Consider the following 14,892-nt stretch of genomic DNA (forward strand, 5'->3'; position numbering starts at 1 on the left):
GATACTAGCCAAATGACAAACCTCGCGCTTGTGTGAGTCTCTTCTTTGGAGAGCGACTTGAAAATTTGCACAGCAATTAGTAACGAACAAATCGTCGCCTAAATGCCACCGTCACCTGTGATACAGATCAACCTAGCATCAGGTACGTTGGAGTCGTAGATCCCTCGCTAATGAATGAGAAACAAAACAGATCACCACACGTATTCAACGTCCTACCTGATGAAAATTCTCTGAGGAATGGTTGCAGGAATAGTGAAACACCGGATGCTCAGTAGGAAGAACTGCATGTGCAAGTTGTGCGAGCATGTGGAATGCGCTGACTTGAAGATGCTGTTGAGTGTTATTGATAGTGACTAGGTCATCATTCAAGTTGCTGCGTCGGGCCTCAGGCCTCAGCCGTGTCAGACACCTTTACATAGTACTTGGTGGCTGGACTCGTTGTGAATGAAGCTTGTAGCTCTGAAGGACAGGAGTGTTTTTTAATGCGAATGCCTTATCGCACTGGAAGTTATTGATGACGTCGTGACCGTGTCATGAAATCATTTGAAGTGGATGAAAGAGAAAGTGAATTACATGGACATCACCAATGATTGCATAGATGGTTTTATTGAATAAGTTGCGCAAATATGTATGGGTCGGGCCGCTCACCTCGGGTGCGGGGGTTGCCTTTTTCGGCAAACGCCGAGTTCACAGGTTGACTCTGCTTGCTCGCTGTTGACGACGACGAGTACATATCCATTCAAAAAAACTTCATAGAATTAAAGGTGAGCGTCATTTCAGATATTGAAAAGTCTCGGGATACGTTACTTGTGACGAATCGAGAGTCTTTGGATGGATCGACAGTGCTCACTTCAGATGTACCCGAACACGTCACTGACGCGTCCCTTAGATGTCCGCTACCATCGAAGAACTCCCTTCGGACCACTCTGACCATGACCACGAGGAGGACCCCACCTCCCAGGCTGCTCTCGACAAAATTCAGTCTCGTTCAGAGCGAAAGGCCCGAAAAGCTCTTCTTGGTTTGGGTTTGAAGAAGGTTCCCAGCATTACCCGCGTGACCCTCCGCAGGCCCAAGAACGTGTTATTCGTTCTCTCTTCTCCCGATGTCTACAAGTCGCAAAACAGCGACTGCTACATCGTGTTTGGTGAAGCAAAGGTGCGTCAGACTGATGGATATATATTTGGTTATCGATGTCTCATTCCCATAGATTGAGGACATGAACTCGCAAGCTCAGTTATCTACGGCTCAACAACTTGCTTCTACTGGCAGTGCAGGTGCAGGGATCAACCTTGAAAACTCTGGTGTGGGCGGCGAGGGTGATGATGACGACGACATCCCAGAACTCGAAGCACCAGAAGACGACGGACCAGTTGATGAGACGGGTGTTGATCCTAAAGACATTGAGTTAGTCATGGCACAAGTCAACTGCTCAAGGGCCAAGGCTGTCAGAGTATTGAAAGAGAGCGGAGGAGATCTGATCAATGCCAGTGAGTCGTTTTACTGATTCCCTCTATCCCTCTGGCTCAATTTTACCTATAGTTATGGCAGCGAGCGAATAATCTTCTGTCTTGCTCAGTGCTCTGGTTTCTCGTCACTGTATCATATCACTGCTTTACTCGTGCAAGTTATTCGCATCGGGTACGTCCCACATAGGATGATGAGTCAAGATACCCAGCACCGTAACTCGACATAGTAATTCGACCGTTCCCATCCTTCTTGGATAATCTCAACGCCTCTGCATCCCTTAGCATCTGCGCTCTCTCGTAATCCAACCATGAGTCCAAACTCTTCAGCTGCTTGGACCGTGAGCTGTTTAAGTTCGCCCTTTGCAAACATATGATAGTATCTGTTGTATACGGGAGTCTCCACCGCTAACGTTGAGATAGCTGACGCGACTTCTTTCGATGTAGCTGAAGAGGGGACGTCGTTTTTGAATTTCCCTTTCGTGGTGTGCTGGTTTTGAGACATGACCCAGGGCACAAATACATCTTCGCCAGTCATAGGGTAGTGATCCAATCCTTCGGTGTCACTAGCTGGGATCGATCGTTTGGATAGTTCGTCCTGCTCAATGGCCCACACATAGATCATCACGCGTCCGTGGACTGGGGAGACGGCCTGTAAAAGACGCTACAGATCGTGTTAGTGATAGACCTTCTGTCTAAACAAAAGCAGACCTAACCTGAACGGCGAGTTTTCGACGGTCATGCGATGCTAGGTGATGGATTGTAGCTATAGATATAGCATAATCCTGTCGAAAGGCAGTCAAGACGAGTCGCCCTACGACGAATAGCAGCTGTTGATACTCACGAATATGCCTGGTCTCCAACCACTTCCAAGGACATCACCCCAAACAACCTCTCGAGTGATCAGACAGCCGGGCTCACTCCCAGCGTGCTGGGCGATCTGGAGCAAGTTGCGACTTCGATCGAGGCCGATTGTTAGTACACTACCAGGGCGATCTGCAGGCAGAGGAAGATATTTTCCATTCCCTGTTCCCGAGTCCAGACCAATCCAGCCAGTTGGGAGATCAGAGAGAAATTTGGCTATGATAGGCCAAGGCTGCAAGAGGCGATCAAGTCATGATGATTGAATTTACGATACAGCAGATCGCACCTTGTACCGAGTGGATGAAAAGTGAGAGGCAATCTGGTCATACACGGCATGAACGTGTTGGTCTTCGTGTACTTGCGGATCATCGATAATCGTGATACTTTTTACGGGTTTCATTTCACAGATGAACTGGATCGTCGTGGTATGGGTACGACATGGATATTGGAAAAGTACTGAGTACAGCATCCGCCTTCAATCGCTTCCTCATCAATAAAACTCAACACAATCTTCATGGCATTAGATGAAACCCATTTCCTCATCCACCAGCTTAGAGAATTTAGTCCCGTCGAAGGGAGGAAACGGGACTAGGTTTCGAGGTTCAAATGATGCAATTGTCGATGCGAGATCCCTGACAATCAGCTTCATTAGACGACCTGGTTATGATAAATGAAAGGGCCTACTGAATGGATGTCGCCTTTAGGTGACCCAATATCTGAAGGGCAGACGCTAACTCCTCTTGGTGATTGTCCATCAAGGTTGGATTGGGTACGACAATAAGAGGTTTTCCTAACCTCAGGACATCCAGAATCGTTCCCGATCCTTCCTCATAGTTTAGGCTACATTATGTTCGAGGAGAGCAGACAACTTACCAGCATGACTGATGACAAGGTCGGCTTGCTCGCACTGAACCTGAATGGAAGGCTTGAACCTCCATATCTCTACATCCACACCGTGCCGTTGTATAGTGCAACTCTCACCGATGAGCTCTTCCGATGAGTCAATGACAGAATTACCGCGCTGAAGAATGAGGCGGTCGTAACCCGAGTCGCGAAGTGTGCTGAGGACAGATTCTGATATAACGGCCTCTACAAGAGCATCGAATCTAGTTGAACCTACCGTCACGAATGCGAGCATGAGATGGTTCTCGAGGGATGCCCTCGAGAGTGTCACGGTGGTCTGAGTCTTTCAAGTGGTAGGAAAATGTTGCCTTCTACAACTGGTGATTGGCAAATGCCGCTGGTTTCGATCGAATGTAGCTCAGATGAATACGATGACTCGAAAATTTTTCTTGTTCCTTCTATCTGTATTGATCATAGTCACGATAGTCCACGGTGCTTCATTATGGGATATACCCTTTGTGTGCTAGGTAAGTGAAAGACTGCATGTTGTCTCGCATACGCTTCATGACCAGTTTGCTAGGATGTGGGACTATGGGGGTCGCAATCATCTCTGGGGTGATCACCAGTTTGCAGTCCAGACTGAACACATTCGAGATTCCCAAGTGGGAGTCACATACACCTGGCACATGCACTCCCACAGCTGATTCTCCTGATCCTTCACTCCCGTCCATTTTCATCGCAACCGTGTCAAGGAAAGAGAGTGCACAAAGGCTCCAACATACGTTTGGACTCTTGGGAGGTCTTGGTTCTTCCGTTCAAGTTGTCGTCGGCGAGAACCTTACAGCTGTTCAACAAGCAGATGTTATTATTCTATGGTATGTATCATCAGTTTGTTAATATTTCGTTTCCCTGAATCATCTTTAGCTGCAAGCCTCACCAGGCCCATGTTATTCTTTTGCAGATGGGGATGCAGGAGGCTTTGGCTGGCAAATTACTTATCAGCATTCTTGCTGGTGTGACTATATCCCAGCTCACTGGATGGGTCCCCCCGACAACTAGGGTTGTCCGCGCAATGCCTAACACTCCATGCAGAGTACGTGTATTTCTAGTGCCCCACATCTGTGAACAGTCTTTGAGGATGCGCATAGATTCGGGAGGGTATGACCGTAGTCAGCAACCTACCAATATCAGAGGAGGCCGAGCTCGATCGGTCTATCATCTTGAACATATTTTCGTCTATTGGGCGCTGTCGTTTTCTCGAGGAAAAAAATTTTGATGCATGCACTGCGCTTTCTGGGTCTGGTCCCGCTTTTGCGTGTATATTCTTGGAGGCTATGGCAGATGGGGGTGTCATGATGGGCCTCCCGAGGGCAGAGGCTCTCGAACTGGCAGCACAAAGTGAGGCTGCTCGTCGCACATCATAACCTGGCTCATTGTTTGCCTAGCTTTGCAAGGCGCGGCACGCATGGTTCTCCAAGCGGGAGCTCATCCAGCTCAAATAAAAGACTCGGTTACAAGTTGAGTAACCCCTCACCTAAGTTACTGGTTGTGCTCATGAATACTTTACTTGCTTGCTCAACAGCTCCCGGCGGATGTACGATAGCGGGCCTCTTAGCTATGGAAGATGGGAAAGTTCGTTCAACCATCGCTCGTGCAATTCAGGTCGCGACAGAGCGCGCCAGCGAACTTGGTCAACCCGCGAAAAACTAAGATTGCAGGTTAACACTGTTAACGCCATCTAATAAACAAAATAAAGTTGTAGTTTAGACATGTATGATGTATCCCATTACAGTCTTCAAGACCTCCAATGTAAAGAATTGACGACTGCGAGGGTGACTGCGCACACTGGCTCAGTCACTGTTTACCTGTTGCTCCTGTAAAATGAGGACGGTCGTGTGAGTTAACGACGCCGCCCAGAGTGTCGAGGAGCAATAATCTCTACTCATAAATCTCGCTTGGTATCCAATAAAATTCATCTATTCATCTATGGGGAAGGTTATCAGCGTATAGTCCTTGCGGTCACCATACAACCACTCACCTTGAGTACCTAACTTCGATGGCCCAGGTTAGCTAAGTTAGAGATACCGATTCAGGTTCGAGGGGATATGTCCTGCGTGTGAACCTCACTTGCTCTCTGAGCATTAAGCTCATCCACGAGGGCAAGCAAGTGGGGCAAAAATATGTCACAGGACGTCATTTGATATCGCTCATTAGAATGAGCGCCCCTCCGTATGAAAGCAGAGAGACGCTAAAGTGACAGAGCTATAGTTTGCAGGCACCAGCGATCACGAGAAGGCGAAGAATAAATGTGATTGCAATCGTAGAATACAGTGGTATCTGGTTGGTCTAGATCAGCATTAGTCAATACCATTGTAAATGTGCTTACGATACATATACTACCGGTCTGGATTGGTGATATGACATTAGTACTATGCATCGCAGATAGATGAACAAGGGCTCACAAAATTCGTGAGTATCGTCGGAGCGTTTGACGGTTTGCTGTTGAAGAGAGAAAAAGTGTGAGATTTTTATCCACACGCGCGAAACCAAACAAGGCACAAACAACTTACTTTCCACGCCTCTTCGAAATCAACTGGAAGAATGACATACCTGTTTTTCCGTACAGCTGTTGGACATAGAGCGATTACTAGGAATACAGAACTGCCATAAAACAAGCTGACCTTGAAGACCAGCTGCCTGTGCAATGGAAGATATTTCTGCGGAGGATAACCGATCTGGTCTTGATACATCTAGATGTCATGTTCAGTAAAGGCATCATCAGCATTATTGACGAGAAAGTTGGCATACAATCCTCGAGATCTACATCCGGACCAAGATTCATTTTACTAGTCACAGCCTGGAATATGAGACGTTTTTCACGCCTCGATGGTAGAGGGAATTCAATCTTCCTGTCAAGGCGACCAGGACGAAGCAAAGCAGGATCAAGCGTATCTGCGCGGTTCGTGGCCATAATGACCTGTCATAGCGGCAAACAATTAATAAAACAAGAAATCTACTTAGAAAGTGTATGTTTACCTTGACGTTGCTTCCTTGGTCGAAACCATCCATCTGATTGAGGAGCTCCAGCAGAATACGCTGTACTTCTCTGTCCGCCCCCGTTTGAGCGTCGAACCGCTTGGTCGCAATGGCATCTATTTCGTCGATGAAGATGATGGCAGGGGCGTTCTCCCTGGCAAGTCGGAAGACGTCACGGACCATACGAGGACCTTCTCCCAGATATTTCTGTACAAATTCACTACCAACCACGCGAATAAAAGACGCAGTTGTATGATGTGCGACTGCTTTCACAAGCATAGTCTTGCCCGTACCTGTACATCATCGTTAGAACGCACCACCCAAGCGTGGAAACAACATACCAGGTGGTCCATAAAGCAAGACACCGCGAGGCGGGTCGATACCAATCTTTTTGTAAAGGTCGAAATGCGTGAGGGGAAGCTCGACCGCTTCGCGTATTTCCTGCTTCTGCAAGTCCATCCCACCGATATCTTGATAAGATACATCAGGCTTTTCCTCCTTTCCAAGCATAGCTATTGATGAGTCGGCCTCCGGAGGAAGGATGTCCACAAGGGCATTTGAATGCCGGTGAAGGGCAACGGACGACGAGGGCTTAAGAAGTTCTCGGTCTAATGTCGACAAAATGCGCACGACATAATTCGAACCGGTTGTCGAACCCACGATACCAGTATGCTGGTCAATTGCCTCGAGAAATTGCCCTATGACAAGTGGAACAGATTTGATGCGCTTCACCTCCTCCTGAGCACGTATGAGCTCGCGCTTGAGATTCGCTTGCTCGTCCTTTATGTAGCTTTCCTGGATGTCGAAAAGTTCTAGATGACGCGCAAGCTTCTTGTATTTGGTATACAAATCTTCCTCTTGTAATTCTTTATGGAGAGCGGCTTTCTCAAGTATGACAGACTCGAAGGCGGGCTCCTGATATTATTATTCCATAAGACATGGAATCGTTCTTGATCAGTGAGACACGTACCTCTCTTTGAATCTCCATTCCTACGTCCTCCATGATGATAGGTATTAAAGCAAGTGTTTTGGCGTATAAAGTCCTGAGTGAAGCTGACGCGTTGGTGGTCGTGGTAAATACTTTCCTTTCTGATTATCTAGGAGCAGTCTCAACATCTCTTTGGGTTTAGCTGCTAGCAAGCTTCCTGACCATGGCGCACGTCGTTCAGCCTTTGGATCAGCCTTCAAATTACAAAGATTCTCAGACCAGAATAGAACGCGCGAAACAGAATGACCTTCTCTCCAAATCTACAACATTATACGTGAGGTTTTCCTCTCGATATGTCTCAACGTAAACTCACAGTCCTCATAGATTGGTAATTTGAGTTTTTATACCACAGAAGAGCAAATATATGAGTTGTTCACTAAATGTGCCAGCCCGGAGGACGGTGGAGGTATCAAACGAATAATTATGGGCCTTGACCGAAACACACGGTTTGTCGAACTGTGGTCATATGCACTCGACCAGAAACTGACGCTAAAACCTTACCTGTCAGCACACCATGCGGGTTCTGCTTCGTGGAGTACTACACTCATGGAGAAGCCCTTGCTAGCATGAAGTATGTTAGTGGTACCAAGCTGGACGAGCGTATCATTCGGTGTGATCTGGACCTAGGCTATAAGGAGGGCAGGCAATTTGGACGGGGTAAGAGTGGCGGTCAGGTACGAGACGAGCACCGCCAGGATTATGATCCAGGACGAGGCGGATGGGGTGCACAAGCGCAGAGGCTTGAGGCTGAGCGCCGCAGAGAAGTGGAAGAACGGTACGCGGATGCACAAGAAGGACCTGGTGCGGTTGCTGGAGGAGGCGGTGACTGGAAAGAATCCGAAACAGCGGTTCCTTCACGGAAACGCGGACGGTCACCAGATGATGAAGGAGACAACATTCGTATGGTATGTTCATACCGGTTCCAAGTGATTCAGTAGTTGACATTGTCACAGGGTCACCATCGTTCACGGGACGACATGGAAGTCGAACGAATGTGAAAGTACTGGCTGTTACAGTTTGCTTTCCTTATACTCTTACTTTTGGCGCGAGACATCAAAATGTGAAACTATACGATAGTAATTATGGGATGTATGAGCTGATGGTCAGTATACGACACGAGCACGCAATTGGTATCTCTTCGCCCAGTGTTCTGGTTCATAATATGTCATGTGTAATTTCCGTACAAGACGATGAGCCTCAGCAATCGATGTGGGCCGAACCAGGTATCGTGAATATAAGGAGAACGTGTTGGCCGTGCTGTAGGTAAAATCATATCTCAGTCGCAATTTGCGGTCATAAAAACCCAAACTTACAGCTCGACTTTGACGGCCCCAGTCTTATTGTCTATATTGTCCAGCCGGAAATCACGCAAGTAATTTTCAACAGCTTCTTCAGAGATCTTTCCAGGGAAGCCCCAGATAACGACATGCTTCAAGCGGGAGGATATCCCACCATGAGGACCATTGCCAGAAAAAACCTTGCGTTCCGTCCTTGTCTTGTCCAGCCCATGACCGGATCGTGGGGGAGGGGCTGACACGGCTTTTATTGGCAGACTGCCCACAGATGCCTTGTCGAGTGCTTGCAGGTTCTTCTGCAAGTGCTTTGTGTGAGCGAGGGCGAGGTATGCACGTCCTGTAGGGAGGAAGCGGTGATAGTCGATGGCAACTAGTGACATAGAATGAACTGCGTCGTATACGTCACATTACGGGTAACGAGGCTTACTATCCGTTACACCTAGAAGTTTGTTGCGAATGCATAGTCTGCGCAAGTCGGTGAGGACAGCTGAACGTGGCAGCTCTCGCAGTTGTATATGTGTCCTGCCCTCTGAGAAAAATCACATCATTAAAAAAGCAAAAAACTGAGTGTCTAAACGCACCATCCACGAACCGTGGAACCACGCGCCGAACTGCTGTTGACTTGAACATTCGGAGGGCGATGAAGTTAAAGGACAAGATTTGCAGTTGTGATGATTTGAGGACTGACACCACGTGATCACATGCACTTGAGACAGTGACCACAATGTCGAGCAGACATGACGGAAGAAGGCGCGAGCGTAGCTGGGAAAGAGATGACAGGGATCGTGAACGGGGAAAAGATCGGCATTCACGAGGCAACAGAGCAGGAGGTCAAAGGGATGGCGGTCGTAAACGAGACAGTAGGTCCCGTAGTCCAAGGAGGGGTACGTCAAAATTCCTTTGCAGCGCTACAAGAACAGCTTATTCTACCTATTCAGACAGGAGAGATCATGCCAGAGATTACAGAGATCGAGACTATAAGAGCTCGCGAAGAGAAGACTACGACAGAGACAGCCGCCGAGACGATAGACGGCCTGAAAGACGTGACGAAATGCGCGAGCCTCCGACTCGGGACAAGGAACTAAGACACAAAGACGCCCAAAATCAACGTGAAAATCGACAACAAGTTGGCAGGCATGATGCTGAGAGAGTTTCAGAAAAGCCTTTGCAAGCTAAAACTCCACCCCCAGGTTAGACTCGTATGCTACTGTACGAAAGCAGTTCTCATCATTAATTTCAGCCCCGTCTACTGATACAGGTCCCTCTTCTTCAAGGAGACCGAACCTTGATCCAGATGCCCTATCTGAAGAAGGGGAGGCCATGGATACTACCAACGCCGATGAAGAGGCTATGATGGCTGCAATGGGGCTTACAGGGTTTGGTACCACGAAGGTACGTTAGTCTTTTAAGTTGCTACAATATACAATTCACTCTATTTTCAGGGCAAGCATGTCGAAGGAAATCAAGAAGGCTCCGTCAATATCAAGAAGATCAGGACGTGGCGTCAGTATATGAATCGGTAAGTTATGCCCGCATGTCCACATTTTGCTGCTCATAACTCCTTCTAGCCGCGGAGGATTCAACCGGCCATTAGATAAAGTTAAGTAGCTCAGCTCCAGCCCTGCCGCAAGATAAGTTGCATTTCCTCTCTTGTGAGAGACAGCTTTACGTATGTTCTCAGATACTGCATCTTTCCTGCAGCTGGTGCTTTTGGAAATATATGCGAAGTCCAAATTTTTGAAAACTTAGTACATGAGAAAACATCTAATCGGTCAACAATCGCTAGTGGTACAAACGGCATACATAACAAGACGTATCCAGAAGTATGTGAGAAAGAAAAAATACGCTGACAGAGAAATATCGGCGTTAACATCGAGGGCTTAAGTATTCCCTCGGACGACATGGACTAGAACCCGTGCAGCTTAATGGTGTTCTTCGGAATGCCCTCCTCCGTGAGGAACTTGACAATCTTAAGCCTCTGATCACCCTGCAACTGGATGACTTGACCCATTTCCTCGTCGTCAACGAGGGTGCCATTGCAAGCAAACTCCTGTGTAAAATTGTTGGCGCTCGCAAAGTGTCGAAACGCATTTTCTTACCTTCTTGAAAGCCTTCAAGAGTTTTTTGGGATCATATTCTGCAGCCAACTCAATCAGATGATGACCTGCTGGCGAAAAGCCCTCAACCTCACCTTTGGGTAATCCCTGCAACGTAGTCAAAGTCTTCCTTCCATTCCTCTGCTGAATACGAATATGAAGGTAATTCTGCTGGGATCCAACGTCTTGGTTGCCTCCGAGAGGGTCACCCTCGTCAGCAAAAGGATCTGAGAAGCGCCCTCAGCCAACATCATCAAGTAAAATGAGATAAACAAGCTCACCGAAAGAGTTCAGGTTCTGCACGTTCATGCGATGTGGAGAGATAGATACACTTGTGAACTGAGTGGGGATGTGTTGAGACAAGATAGTCGTTAAAAGAAAGAATGGATGATACTCGTGGTGCGGTTCCGGAATTGGATAATCAGTGATTATTCAGCATCTAGGCAGAGTCATATTCTTGTGGCCGCCGAGGAGCGCGGAATTTACAGCGATGACCACCGAAGGAACCAAACGCAAAAAACCTCCGACTTTTGGTCACCTTCCATTCAATAGAGGTGAGCAGTCATGAGTTTCGTCTCATGGTTACATTCAGATTATTTTCCAGCCAAAAAGCTAAAGCAGTCATGGGTTGAGAGCACGAAGATAAAGTCTCAGTGGAAAGCCCAGAAAAAACGGGAAGGTGTTCTTCAACGGAAACCCGAAGTATCTTCCAATGACGACCCACCCCCTGCTCATCAGGAAAATCCTGGCCGCAGCGACCCAGAAGACAAGGATCGAGGTTCTCACTCTAGCAGTCATCCCGAGTGCAAGCAGCAACGAGTCCCAAATAGCTCAGCTGATGACAGGATTTCACTTCGAGAACTCGGAAAACAAGCTTACTCGCGCAATTCCCTTCATACGTACAAGTCAAATACTAAAAGACATGATACAAAACCATCTCGTGGTATCAATCCGCAGAGAGGCAGCACCAGGGGAGGGCGCAGTGCTTCCTTTGGAGATCGGGGGCACGAGAAGGGACAACCCAATATGAAGTATCGGATGACGGCCATGCTCGAAAAAATCAAGCGCGATTATACTTGAATGAGATAAATACACCCACTTTATCGTGGTGCGTACCTTGACGCGCTGAGTATATGTCACAGCTCTTACTGTTTCATTCCCAGTTCAGATGAAAGCACTGTCAACCTATATTTTCCTTGTCTCCCGCTCCGTCTGTCATCCTTTGATCACCGCTATCCATATCATGTTGTCCCTCTCCTTTCACAAACCTTGTCTCCAGGGTGTCCATGAAAGGCTTTGAGCCTACCGTAGTAACAGCTGTAAGAGCTGTTGGATGATTACTCAAGTGCCCTGGGCCTGGGTCGTCCAATTCGTCTACTAGGCCAAGTGCTTTGGGTGGCATTCCTTCCAAGGGTTCGACGTTCCCCGTAGATTCTATGCCACTTAGTGTTAGAGGTGACGGAGGAGGACTTTGTGACTTTGAGCGTGCATCTTCATGATGAAAGAATATGGGAGAGAAGAGGGGAGTAGTCGGTGCTGATAGTAAACCAGCTGTCATCGATAATGAAGATATTGTTGGGCCGTCTTGATTGGATTCTTCCACTGGGAAAGCATTCCACGAGGATGTAACGAGTAATGATTTCTCTACCGCTCGAAGATACTTTCCAAGAGCTTTGTAATGCTGTTTTGGTCGTACACAGAGCTCGCAGACGCGTTGTATCGTGAAAGGAGGTTCGCTAAAGCCATCTGCAATCAGATATCGTTAATGACCACAGATATGTGCGCACTCGTCAAATTCATGTAGTTGCCTAAAAATGAAAGCTTTGATCTCGCCTGCTTCTTGCTGGTTCATATACGCTTTCGGTACCTCACTGTGGCTGAGATCGTTCTGTTCGCGAAGCGGGAACGGCGGTAACTTCAAGTTACCAGCCTTGAGGAGATCTTCAGGCAATGGTTGGAATTCCACTGTATTGTGAGGCAGTGGATCTGCTAGAAATAGGGCGATATTCTAGATGTCGAAGTTAGCTTCATAAAGAGATTACTTGACATCCAAAGAGCGCGATCACCTCGTCCACCTTGTATTTGATCATGTCGCGTAGTAGGGCCCATTCTGTCCTAAAACATAGACTTGTGAGTTGTAAACGCGTGGATCGCTTTGCTGGAGGAGCGCACTTTGGTTCTTCTATGTCAGAGTCAGCGATTTGCTCTAACACTGCATCATAATCTAGGTAGGATAATAAATTTGAGACCTTCCGGCGAGTAAAATTCTTACTTGGGTTCCAGCGGAAGTCTTGTGATATGTCATATGCACTCTCTGTCATGGATGTCATATTGGCAGTCGATGGCAGGCTGGAATTTGGACAACTGCGCCGTGCTATGGGAGTTTCAAGCGTTAGCGCCTTGCCAGCAGACTTCTGTGCGTCTACTGGTGTAGTGCTTCCGCAATCGTATGCTGTGACAGGTGATCTCGGTCCGTGCAGGACTTTCCTCGCCAAGTTGGAGTATGATATAGTAACACGATTGTCTTACACCGTGACACGTTTAGTTCCACTTGCTCCCATGCCACACTCCCTAGCTCAATCCTCCACCAACTCTTTCACGACAACCAACGATGGCCTCTTTCAGATTCTGGGAGAACCCAAATTATTATGATAGGACCACCAAACGAACTGACAGCAAGAGGCGGATGAAAATAATCAGGTCCTATGCTCCCGATTGGTCCGAAGTTTCAGCTTCATATTACTTTCCATACTCATCGTATGATCCGTCTCTATGCAGGACCATCACAATTCTTTTAGCGTACAGTCTGCCATTCGTGCAAATCACGAGTTTTGTTGACACCTTAATAACAGGATCGTGTTCTTTGCCCTCGACGGCGTGCACGGCTTCCGACGAGAATTTTCGGTGCATGATGAAACGTGAGATTCTATATTCTTTCATCAAGAACGGTTGCTAATTTATTTGATGCAGCATACTTTTTCCGTGAGTTGGGACATAGCTTTGACCTGCCTTAAGCGGCGTGACCTCGTCGTTCTAGGTTTGCAGTTCATGAACGTGTTCCGGTAAGCTTCATAACGGGTCCTCAAAGTACATCGTAATCTCCATTCGCAATTAGGATGTTGCCCTATACTTTATTGCAATTGTGGCGCCGCTCGTCATTCAATTGGTAGTAAATTTATTCACCGTTCGGTCCTTCTGGGATTACCACTGCAGCGCACTGGGGCGTAGGTCATATTTTAAGCGTAATATCTTGTTCACGCTCACCGAGCTGCACAGTCGTCTTGGGGCTTGCTATCACAGGTGCCATAACTCAGTTTACGAAGATCACTGTTGGCCGTCCCCGTCCAGGTTAGTGCTATGCAACTTTTCCTATTTTACAAATGTTTTAAGTGGGCTTGTAGATCTGCTCGCACGATGCATGCCGATTCCAGGTTCCTCGGACCCTACTTTTGGACTCTCGACAGATGCAATATGCACAAACACCGACACAGCTATCATGATCGATGGTTGGAGGAGCTTCCCCAGTGGCCACTCCAGCTGTAAGTCGTCATATCAATCCAGGAATAACCAGGTTGTGAAATATTTTCAGTATCCCACGCCGGACTTGGCTTCCTATCGTACTACTTGGCCGGAAAGATGCACCTGTTTGATACCAGGGGCCACGCTGTAAGTGCACAAATGTCTTCCACCCCCGGCGAGGCACTAAAATATATATTTCTCAGCACAAAGCTTGGATTTCTGTCACTCCTATCTTTGGAGCTATCCTGGTGGCGATTTCCCGCACCATGGACTACCGGCGTCAGTTGATATCCCGGCATTTGTTGTATTTGACCTCATCTACATCTTCAGACCACTGGCAAGACGTCGTAGCGGGATCCATACTCGGACTGGTTGTTTCATATTTTGCGTATCGCCAATACTTTCCTTCGCTGTCATCACCGATGTCTCATAAGCCGCATCCTCCAAGAGTACGACGCGAAGAGGAGCTGCCTACTGCCAACCCCGCAATTGACCACCACAGTCTGTCCTATACAGATGGTATGGACGTAGAAGAAGTGGAGTTGGTTGGTGGTGGTGTGCGCAAGCCTGATCCAGCTCTCGCTGGGAGAGAAGAGGCCGACAATGGCACACCCCACCTTTAAGTGTTTTCAAACTTCATTGGACATTTGATCGAGTTCTTTTTCGTCATCCTTTTCTGAACAATTTCTGTAGCCGTACATAATCACGTATTGCATGTAGTATGACATGGGCAAAGAATTCAAGTTACTGCACCGATGACTGAAAGCATGCAGTAAGTCGATTTACA

At 47.5% G+C, this 14,892-nt stretch overlaps 12 protein-coding genes across 12 annotated transcripts; 6 read left to right on the forward strand and 6 right to left on the reverse strand.

Annotated features, from left to right (window-relative positions):
- Positions 1-889: 889 nt before the first annotated feature.
- Positions 890-1,560, forward strand: EDB93DRAFT_1246182 (NAC domain-containing protein; the record flags this gene model as incomplete). The annotated part of the gene is made up of 3 exons (XM_041452417.1): positions 890-1,156; positions 1,209-1,488; positions 1,541-1,560. The coding sequence occupies 3 exons, from the start codon at positions 890-892 to the stop codon at positions 1,558-1,560; spliced, it is 567 nt and encodes a 188-aa protein (XP_041312070.1).
- A 103-nt stretch (positions 1,561-1,663) lies between these two features.
- EDB93DRAFT_1077352 (uncharacterized protein) lies at positions 1,664-2,728 on the reverse strand (the record flags this gene model as incomplete). Its single annotated transcript, XM_041445308.1, has 4 exons — positions 1,664-2,128; positions 2,181-2,249; positions 2,309-2,560; positions 2,615-2,728. 4 exons carry the CDS (start codon positions 2,726-2,728, stop codon positions 1,664-1,666), a joined length of 900 nt encoding a protein of 299 aa, XP_041312071.1.
- A 120-nt stretch (positions 2,729-2,848) lies between these two features.
- EDB93DRAFT_1246184 (glycosyltransferase family 1 protein) lies at positions 2,849-3,466 on the reverse strand (the record flags this gene model as incomplete). The annotated part of the gene is made up of 3 exons (XM_041452418.1): positions 2,849-2,960; positions 3,013-3,151; positions 3,202-3,466. The coding sequence occupies 3 exons, from the start codon at positions 3,464-3,466 to the stop codon at positions 2,849-2,851; spliced, it is 516 nt and encodes a 171-aa protein (XP_041312072.1).
- Positions 3,467-3,673: 207 nt separating this feature from the next.
- Positions 3,674-4,875, forward strand: EDB93DRAFT_1199075 (putative delta 1-pyrroline-5-carboxylate reductase; the record flags this gene model as incomplete). Its single annotated transcript, XM_041450916.1, has 6 exons — positions 3,674-3,698; positions 3,752-4,046; positions 4,096-4,264; positions 4,320-4,569; positions 4,617-4,688; positions 4,754-4,875. Coding segments are annotated over 6 exons (933 nt in total), but the record flags the coding sequence as incomplete, so codon positions are not given.
- Positions 4,876-5,430: 555 nt separating this feature from the next.
- On the reverse strand, positions 5,431-7,358 carry EDB93DRAFT_1219620 (P-loop containing nucleoside triphosphate hydrolase protein). The gene is made up of 7 exons (XM_041451124.1): positions 7,178-7,358; positions 6,549-7,122; positions 6,208-6,500; positions 5,980-6,148; positions 5,853-5,921; positions 5,742-5,797; positions 5,431-5,670 (listed from the first exon to the last, which is right to left on the reverse strand). Exons 1-7 carry the CDS (start codon positions 7,208-7,210, stop codon positions 5,554-5,556), a joined length of 1,311 nt encoding a protein of 436 aa, XP_041312074.1. The 5' UTR covers positions 7,211-7,358; the 3' UTR covers positions 5,431-5,553.
- On the forward strand, positions 7,209-8,452 carry EDB93DRAFT_661498 (uncharacterized protein). Its single transcript, XM_041457031.1, has 4 exons — positions 7,209-7,469; positions 7,520-7,641; positions 7,704-8,100; positions 8,149-8,452. The coding sequence occupies exons 1-4, from the start codon at positions 7,359-7,361 to the stop codon at positions 8,191-8,193; spliced, it is 675 nt and encodes a 224-aa protein (XP_041312075.1). The 5' UTR covers positions 7,209-7,358; the 3' UTR covers positions 8,194-8,452.
- Positions 8,286-9,175, reverse strand: EDB93DRAFT_661068 (uncharacterized protein). Its single transcript, XM_041457029.1, has 4 exons — positions 9,072-9,175; positions 8,918-9,019; positions 8,509-8,860; positions 8,286-8,452 (listed from the first exon to the last, which is right to left on the reverse strand). The coding sequence occupies exons 1-4, from the start codon at positions 9,118-9,120 to the stop codon at positions 8,299-8,301; spliced, it is 657 nt and encodes a 218-aa protein (XP_041312076.1). The 5' UTR covers positions 9,121-9,175; the 3' UTR covers positions 8,286-8,298.
- EDB93DRAFT_1120950 (uncharacterized protein) lies at positions 9,158-10,172 on the forward strand. The gene is made up of 5 exons (XM_041448520.1): positions 9,158-9,374; positions 9,429-9,680; positions 9,731-9,882; positions 9,933-10,009; positions 10,059-10,172. The coding sequence occupies exons 1-5, from the start codon at positions 9,215-9,217 to the stop codon at positions 10,096-10,098; spliced, it is 681 nt and encodes a 226-aa protein (XP_041312077.1). The 5' UTR covers positions 9,158-9,214; the 3' UTR covers positions 10,099-10,172.
- Positions 10,173-11,072, reverse strand: EDB93DRAFT_1120953 (translation initiation factor SUI1). Its single transcript, XM_041448521.1, has 4 exons — positions 10,868-11,072; positions 10,682-10,813; positions 10,590-10,627; positions 10,173-10,540 (listed from the first exon to the last, which is right to left on the reverse strand). Exons 1-4 carry the CDS (start codon positions 10,893-10,895, stop codon positions 10,397-10,399), a joined length of 342 nt encoding a protein of 113 aa, XP_041312078.1. The 5' UTR covers positions 10,896-11,072; the 3' UTR covers positions 10,173-10,396.
- Positions 11,073-11,076: 4 nt separating this feature from the next.
- On the forward strand, positions 11,077-11,666 carry EDB93DRAFT_1246191 (uncharacterized protein; the record flags this gene model as incomplete). Its single annotated transcript, XM_041452419.1, has 2 exons — positions 11,077-11,140; positions 11,191-11,666. The coding sequence occupies 2 exons, from the start codon at positions 11,077-11,079 to the stop codon at positions 11,664-11,666; spliced, it is 540 nt and encodes a 179-aa protein (XP_041312079.1).
- An 87-nt stretch (positions 11,667-11,753) lies between these two features.
- EDB93DRAFT_1199095 (PPP4R2-domain-containing protein) lies at positions 11,754-12,780 on the reverse strand. Its single transcript, XM_041450917.1, has 3 exons — positions 12,653-12,780; positions 12,374-12,594; positions 11,754-12,322 (listed from the first exon to the last, which is right to left on the reverse strand). Exons 1-3 carry the CDS (start codon positions 12,674-12,676, stop codon positions 11,767-11,769), a joined length of 801 nt encoding a protein of 266 aa, XP_041312080.1. The 5' UTR covers positions 12,677-12,780; the 3' UTR covers positions 11,754-11,766.
- Positions 12,781-12,798: 18 nt separating this feature from the next.
- On the forward strand, positions 12,799-14,867 carry EDB93DRAFT_661074 (PAP2-domain-containing protein). Its single transcript, XM_041457030.1, has 12 exons — positions 12,799-12,814; positions 12,870-13,304; positions 13,365-13,385; positions 13,439-13,504; positions 13,557-13,568; positions 13,624-13,648; positions 13,702-13,810; positions 13,863-13,934; positions 13,988-14,125; positions 14,176-14,252; positions 14,309-14,384; positions 14,436-14,867. Exons 2-12 carry the CDS (start codon positions 13,198-13,200, stop codon positions 14,726-14,728), a joined length of 996 nt encoding a protein of 331 aa, XP_041312081.1. The 5' UTR covers positions 12,799-12,814; positions 12,870-13,197; the 3' UTR covers positions 14,729-14,867.
- Positions 14,868-14,892: the final 25 nt, after the last annotated feature.

The sequence above is a fragment of the Suillus bovinus genome (genome assembly GCF_016758785.1).
Source record: "Suillus bovinus strain UH-Sbo-P2 chromosome Unknown EDB93scaffold_5, whole genome shotgun sequence".
Lineage (NCBI taxonomy): Eukaryota > Fungi > Basidiomycota > Agaricomycetes > Boletales > Suillaceae > Suillus > Suillus bovinus.

What these genes read in the sequence shown, in the direction of transcription:
- EDB93DRAFT_661074 (XM_041457030.1), top strand. Translation starts at nt 13,198, where the DNA reads ATGGCCTCTTTCAGATTCTGGGAGAACCCAAATTATTATGATAGGACC. An exon ending in TTGATACCAGGGGCCACGCT is followed by an intron (nt 14,253 to 14,308) that starts GTAAGTGCACAA and finishes TATATTTCTCAG; the next exon opens with CACAAAGCTTGGATTTCTGT. An exon ending in CCGCACCATGGACTACCGGC is followed by an intron (nt 14,385 to 14,435) that starts GTCAGTTGATAT and finishes CTACATCTTCAG; the next exon opens with ACCACTGGCAAGACGTCGTA.
- EDB93DRAFT_661068 (XM_041457029.1), bottom strand. Translation starts at nt 9,120, where the DNA reads ATGTTCAAGTCAACAGCAGTTCGGCGCGTGGTTCCACGGTTCGTGGAT. An exon ending in ACTTCTAGGTGTAACGGATA is followed by an intron (nt 8,861 to 8,917) that starts GTAAGCCTCGTT and finishes CTATGTCACTAG; the next exon opens with TTGCCATCGACTATCACCGC. An exon ending in GGGGCCGTCAAAGTCGAGCT is followed by an intron (nt 8,453 to 8,508) that starts GTAAGTTTGGGT and finishes TTTTACCTACAG; the next exon opens with CACGGCCAACACGTTCTCCT.
- EDB93DRAFT_1120953 (XM_041448521.1), bottom strand. Translation starts at nt 10,895, where the DNA reads ATGAACGTGCAGAACCTGAACTCTTTCG. An exon ending in GCAGAACCTGAACTCTTTCG is followed by an intron (nt 10,814 to 10,867) that starts GTGAGCTTGTTT and finishes GGCGCTTCTCAG; the next exon opens with ATCCTTTTGCTGACGAGGGT. An exon ending in GTTGCAGGGATTACCCAAAG is followed by an intron (nt 10,628 to 10,681) that starts GTGAGGTTGAGG and finishes AGTTGGCTGCAG; the next exon opens with AATATGATCCCAAAAAACTC.
- EDB93DRAFT_1219620 (XM_041451124.1), bottom strand. Translation starts at nt 7,210, where the DNA reads ATGGAGGACGTAGGAATGGAGATTCAAAGAGAG. An exon ending in GAATGGAGATTCAAAGAGAG is followed by an intron (nt 7,123 to 7,177) that starts GTACGTGTCTCA and finishes TAATAATATCAG; the next exon opens with GAGCCCGCCTTCGAGTCTGT. An exon ending in ACCAAGGAAGCAACGTCAAG is followed by an intron (nt 6,149 to 6,207) that starts GTAAACATACAC and finishes CCGCTATGACAG; the next exon opens with GTCATTATGGCCACGAACCG.
- EDB93DRAFT_1199095 (XM_041450917.1), bottom strand. Translation starts at nt 12,676, where the DNA reads ATGATCAAATACAAGGTGGACGAG. An exon ending in TCAAATACAAGGTGGACGAG is followed by an intron (nt 12,595 to 12,652) that starts GTGATCGCGCTC and finishes TTCGACATCTAG; the next exon opens with AATATCGCCCTATTTCTAGC. An exon ending in CAACTACATGAATTTGACGA is followed by an intron (nt 12,323 to 12,373) that starts GTGCGCACATAT and finishes AGATGGCTTTAG; the next exon opens with CGAACCTCCTTTCACGATAC.
- EDB93DRAFT_1120950 (XM_041448520.1), top strand. Translation starts at nt 9,215, where the DNA reads ATGTCGAGCAGACATGACGGAAGAAGGCGCGAGCGTAGCTGGGAAAGA. An exon ending in AGCTAAAACTCCACCCCCAG is followed by an intron (nt 9,681 to 9,730) that starts GTTAGACTCGTA and finishes CATTAATTTCAG; the next exon opens with CCCCGTCTACTGATACAGGT. An exon ending in CAGGGTTTGGTACCACGAAG is followed by an intron (nt 9,883 to 9,932) that starts GTACGTTAGTCT and finishes CTCTATTTTCAG; the next exon opens with GGCAAGCATGTCGAAGGAAA.
- EDB93DRAFT_661498 (XM_041457031.1), top strand. Translation starts at nt 7,359, where the DNA reads ATGGCGCACGTCGTTCAGCCTTTGGATCAGCCTTCAAATTACAAAGAT. An exon ending in CCAAATCTACAACATTATAC is followed by an intron (nt 7,470 to 7,519) that starts GTGAGGTTTTCC and finishes CAGTCCTCATAG; the next exon opens with ATTGGTAATTTGAGTTTTTA. An exon ending in AAGGAGACAACATTCGTATG is followed by an intron (nt 8,101 to 8,148) that starts GTATGTTCATAC and finishes ACATTGTCACAG; the next exon opens with GGTCACCATCGTTCACGGGA.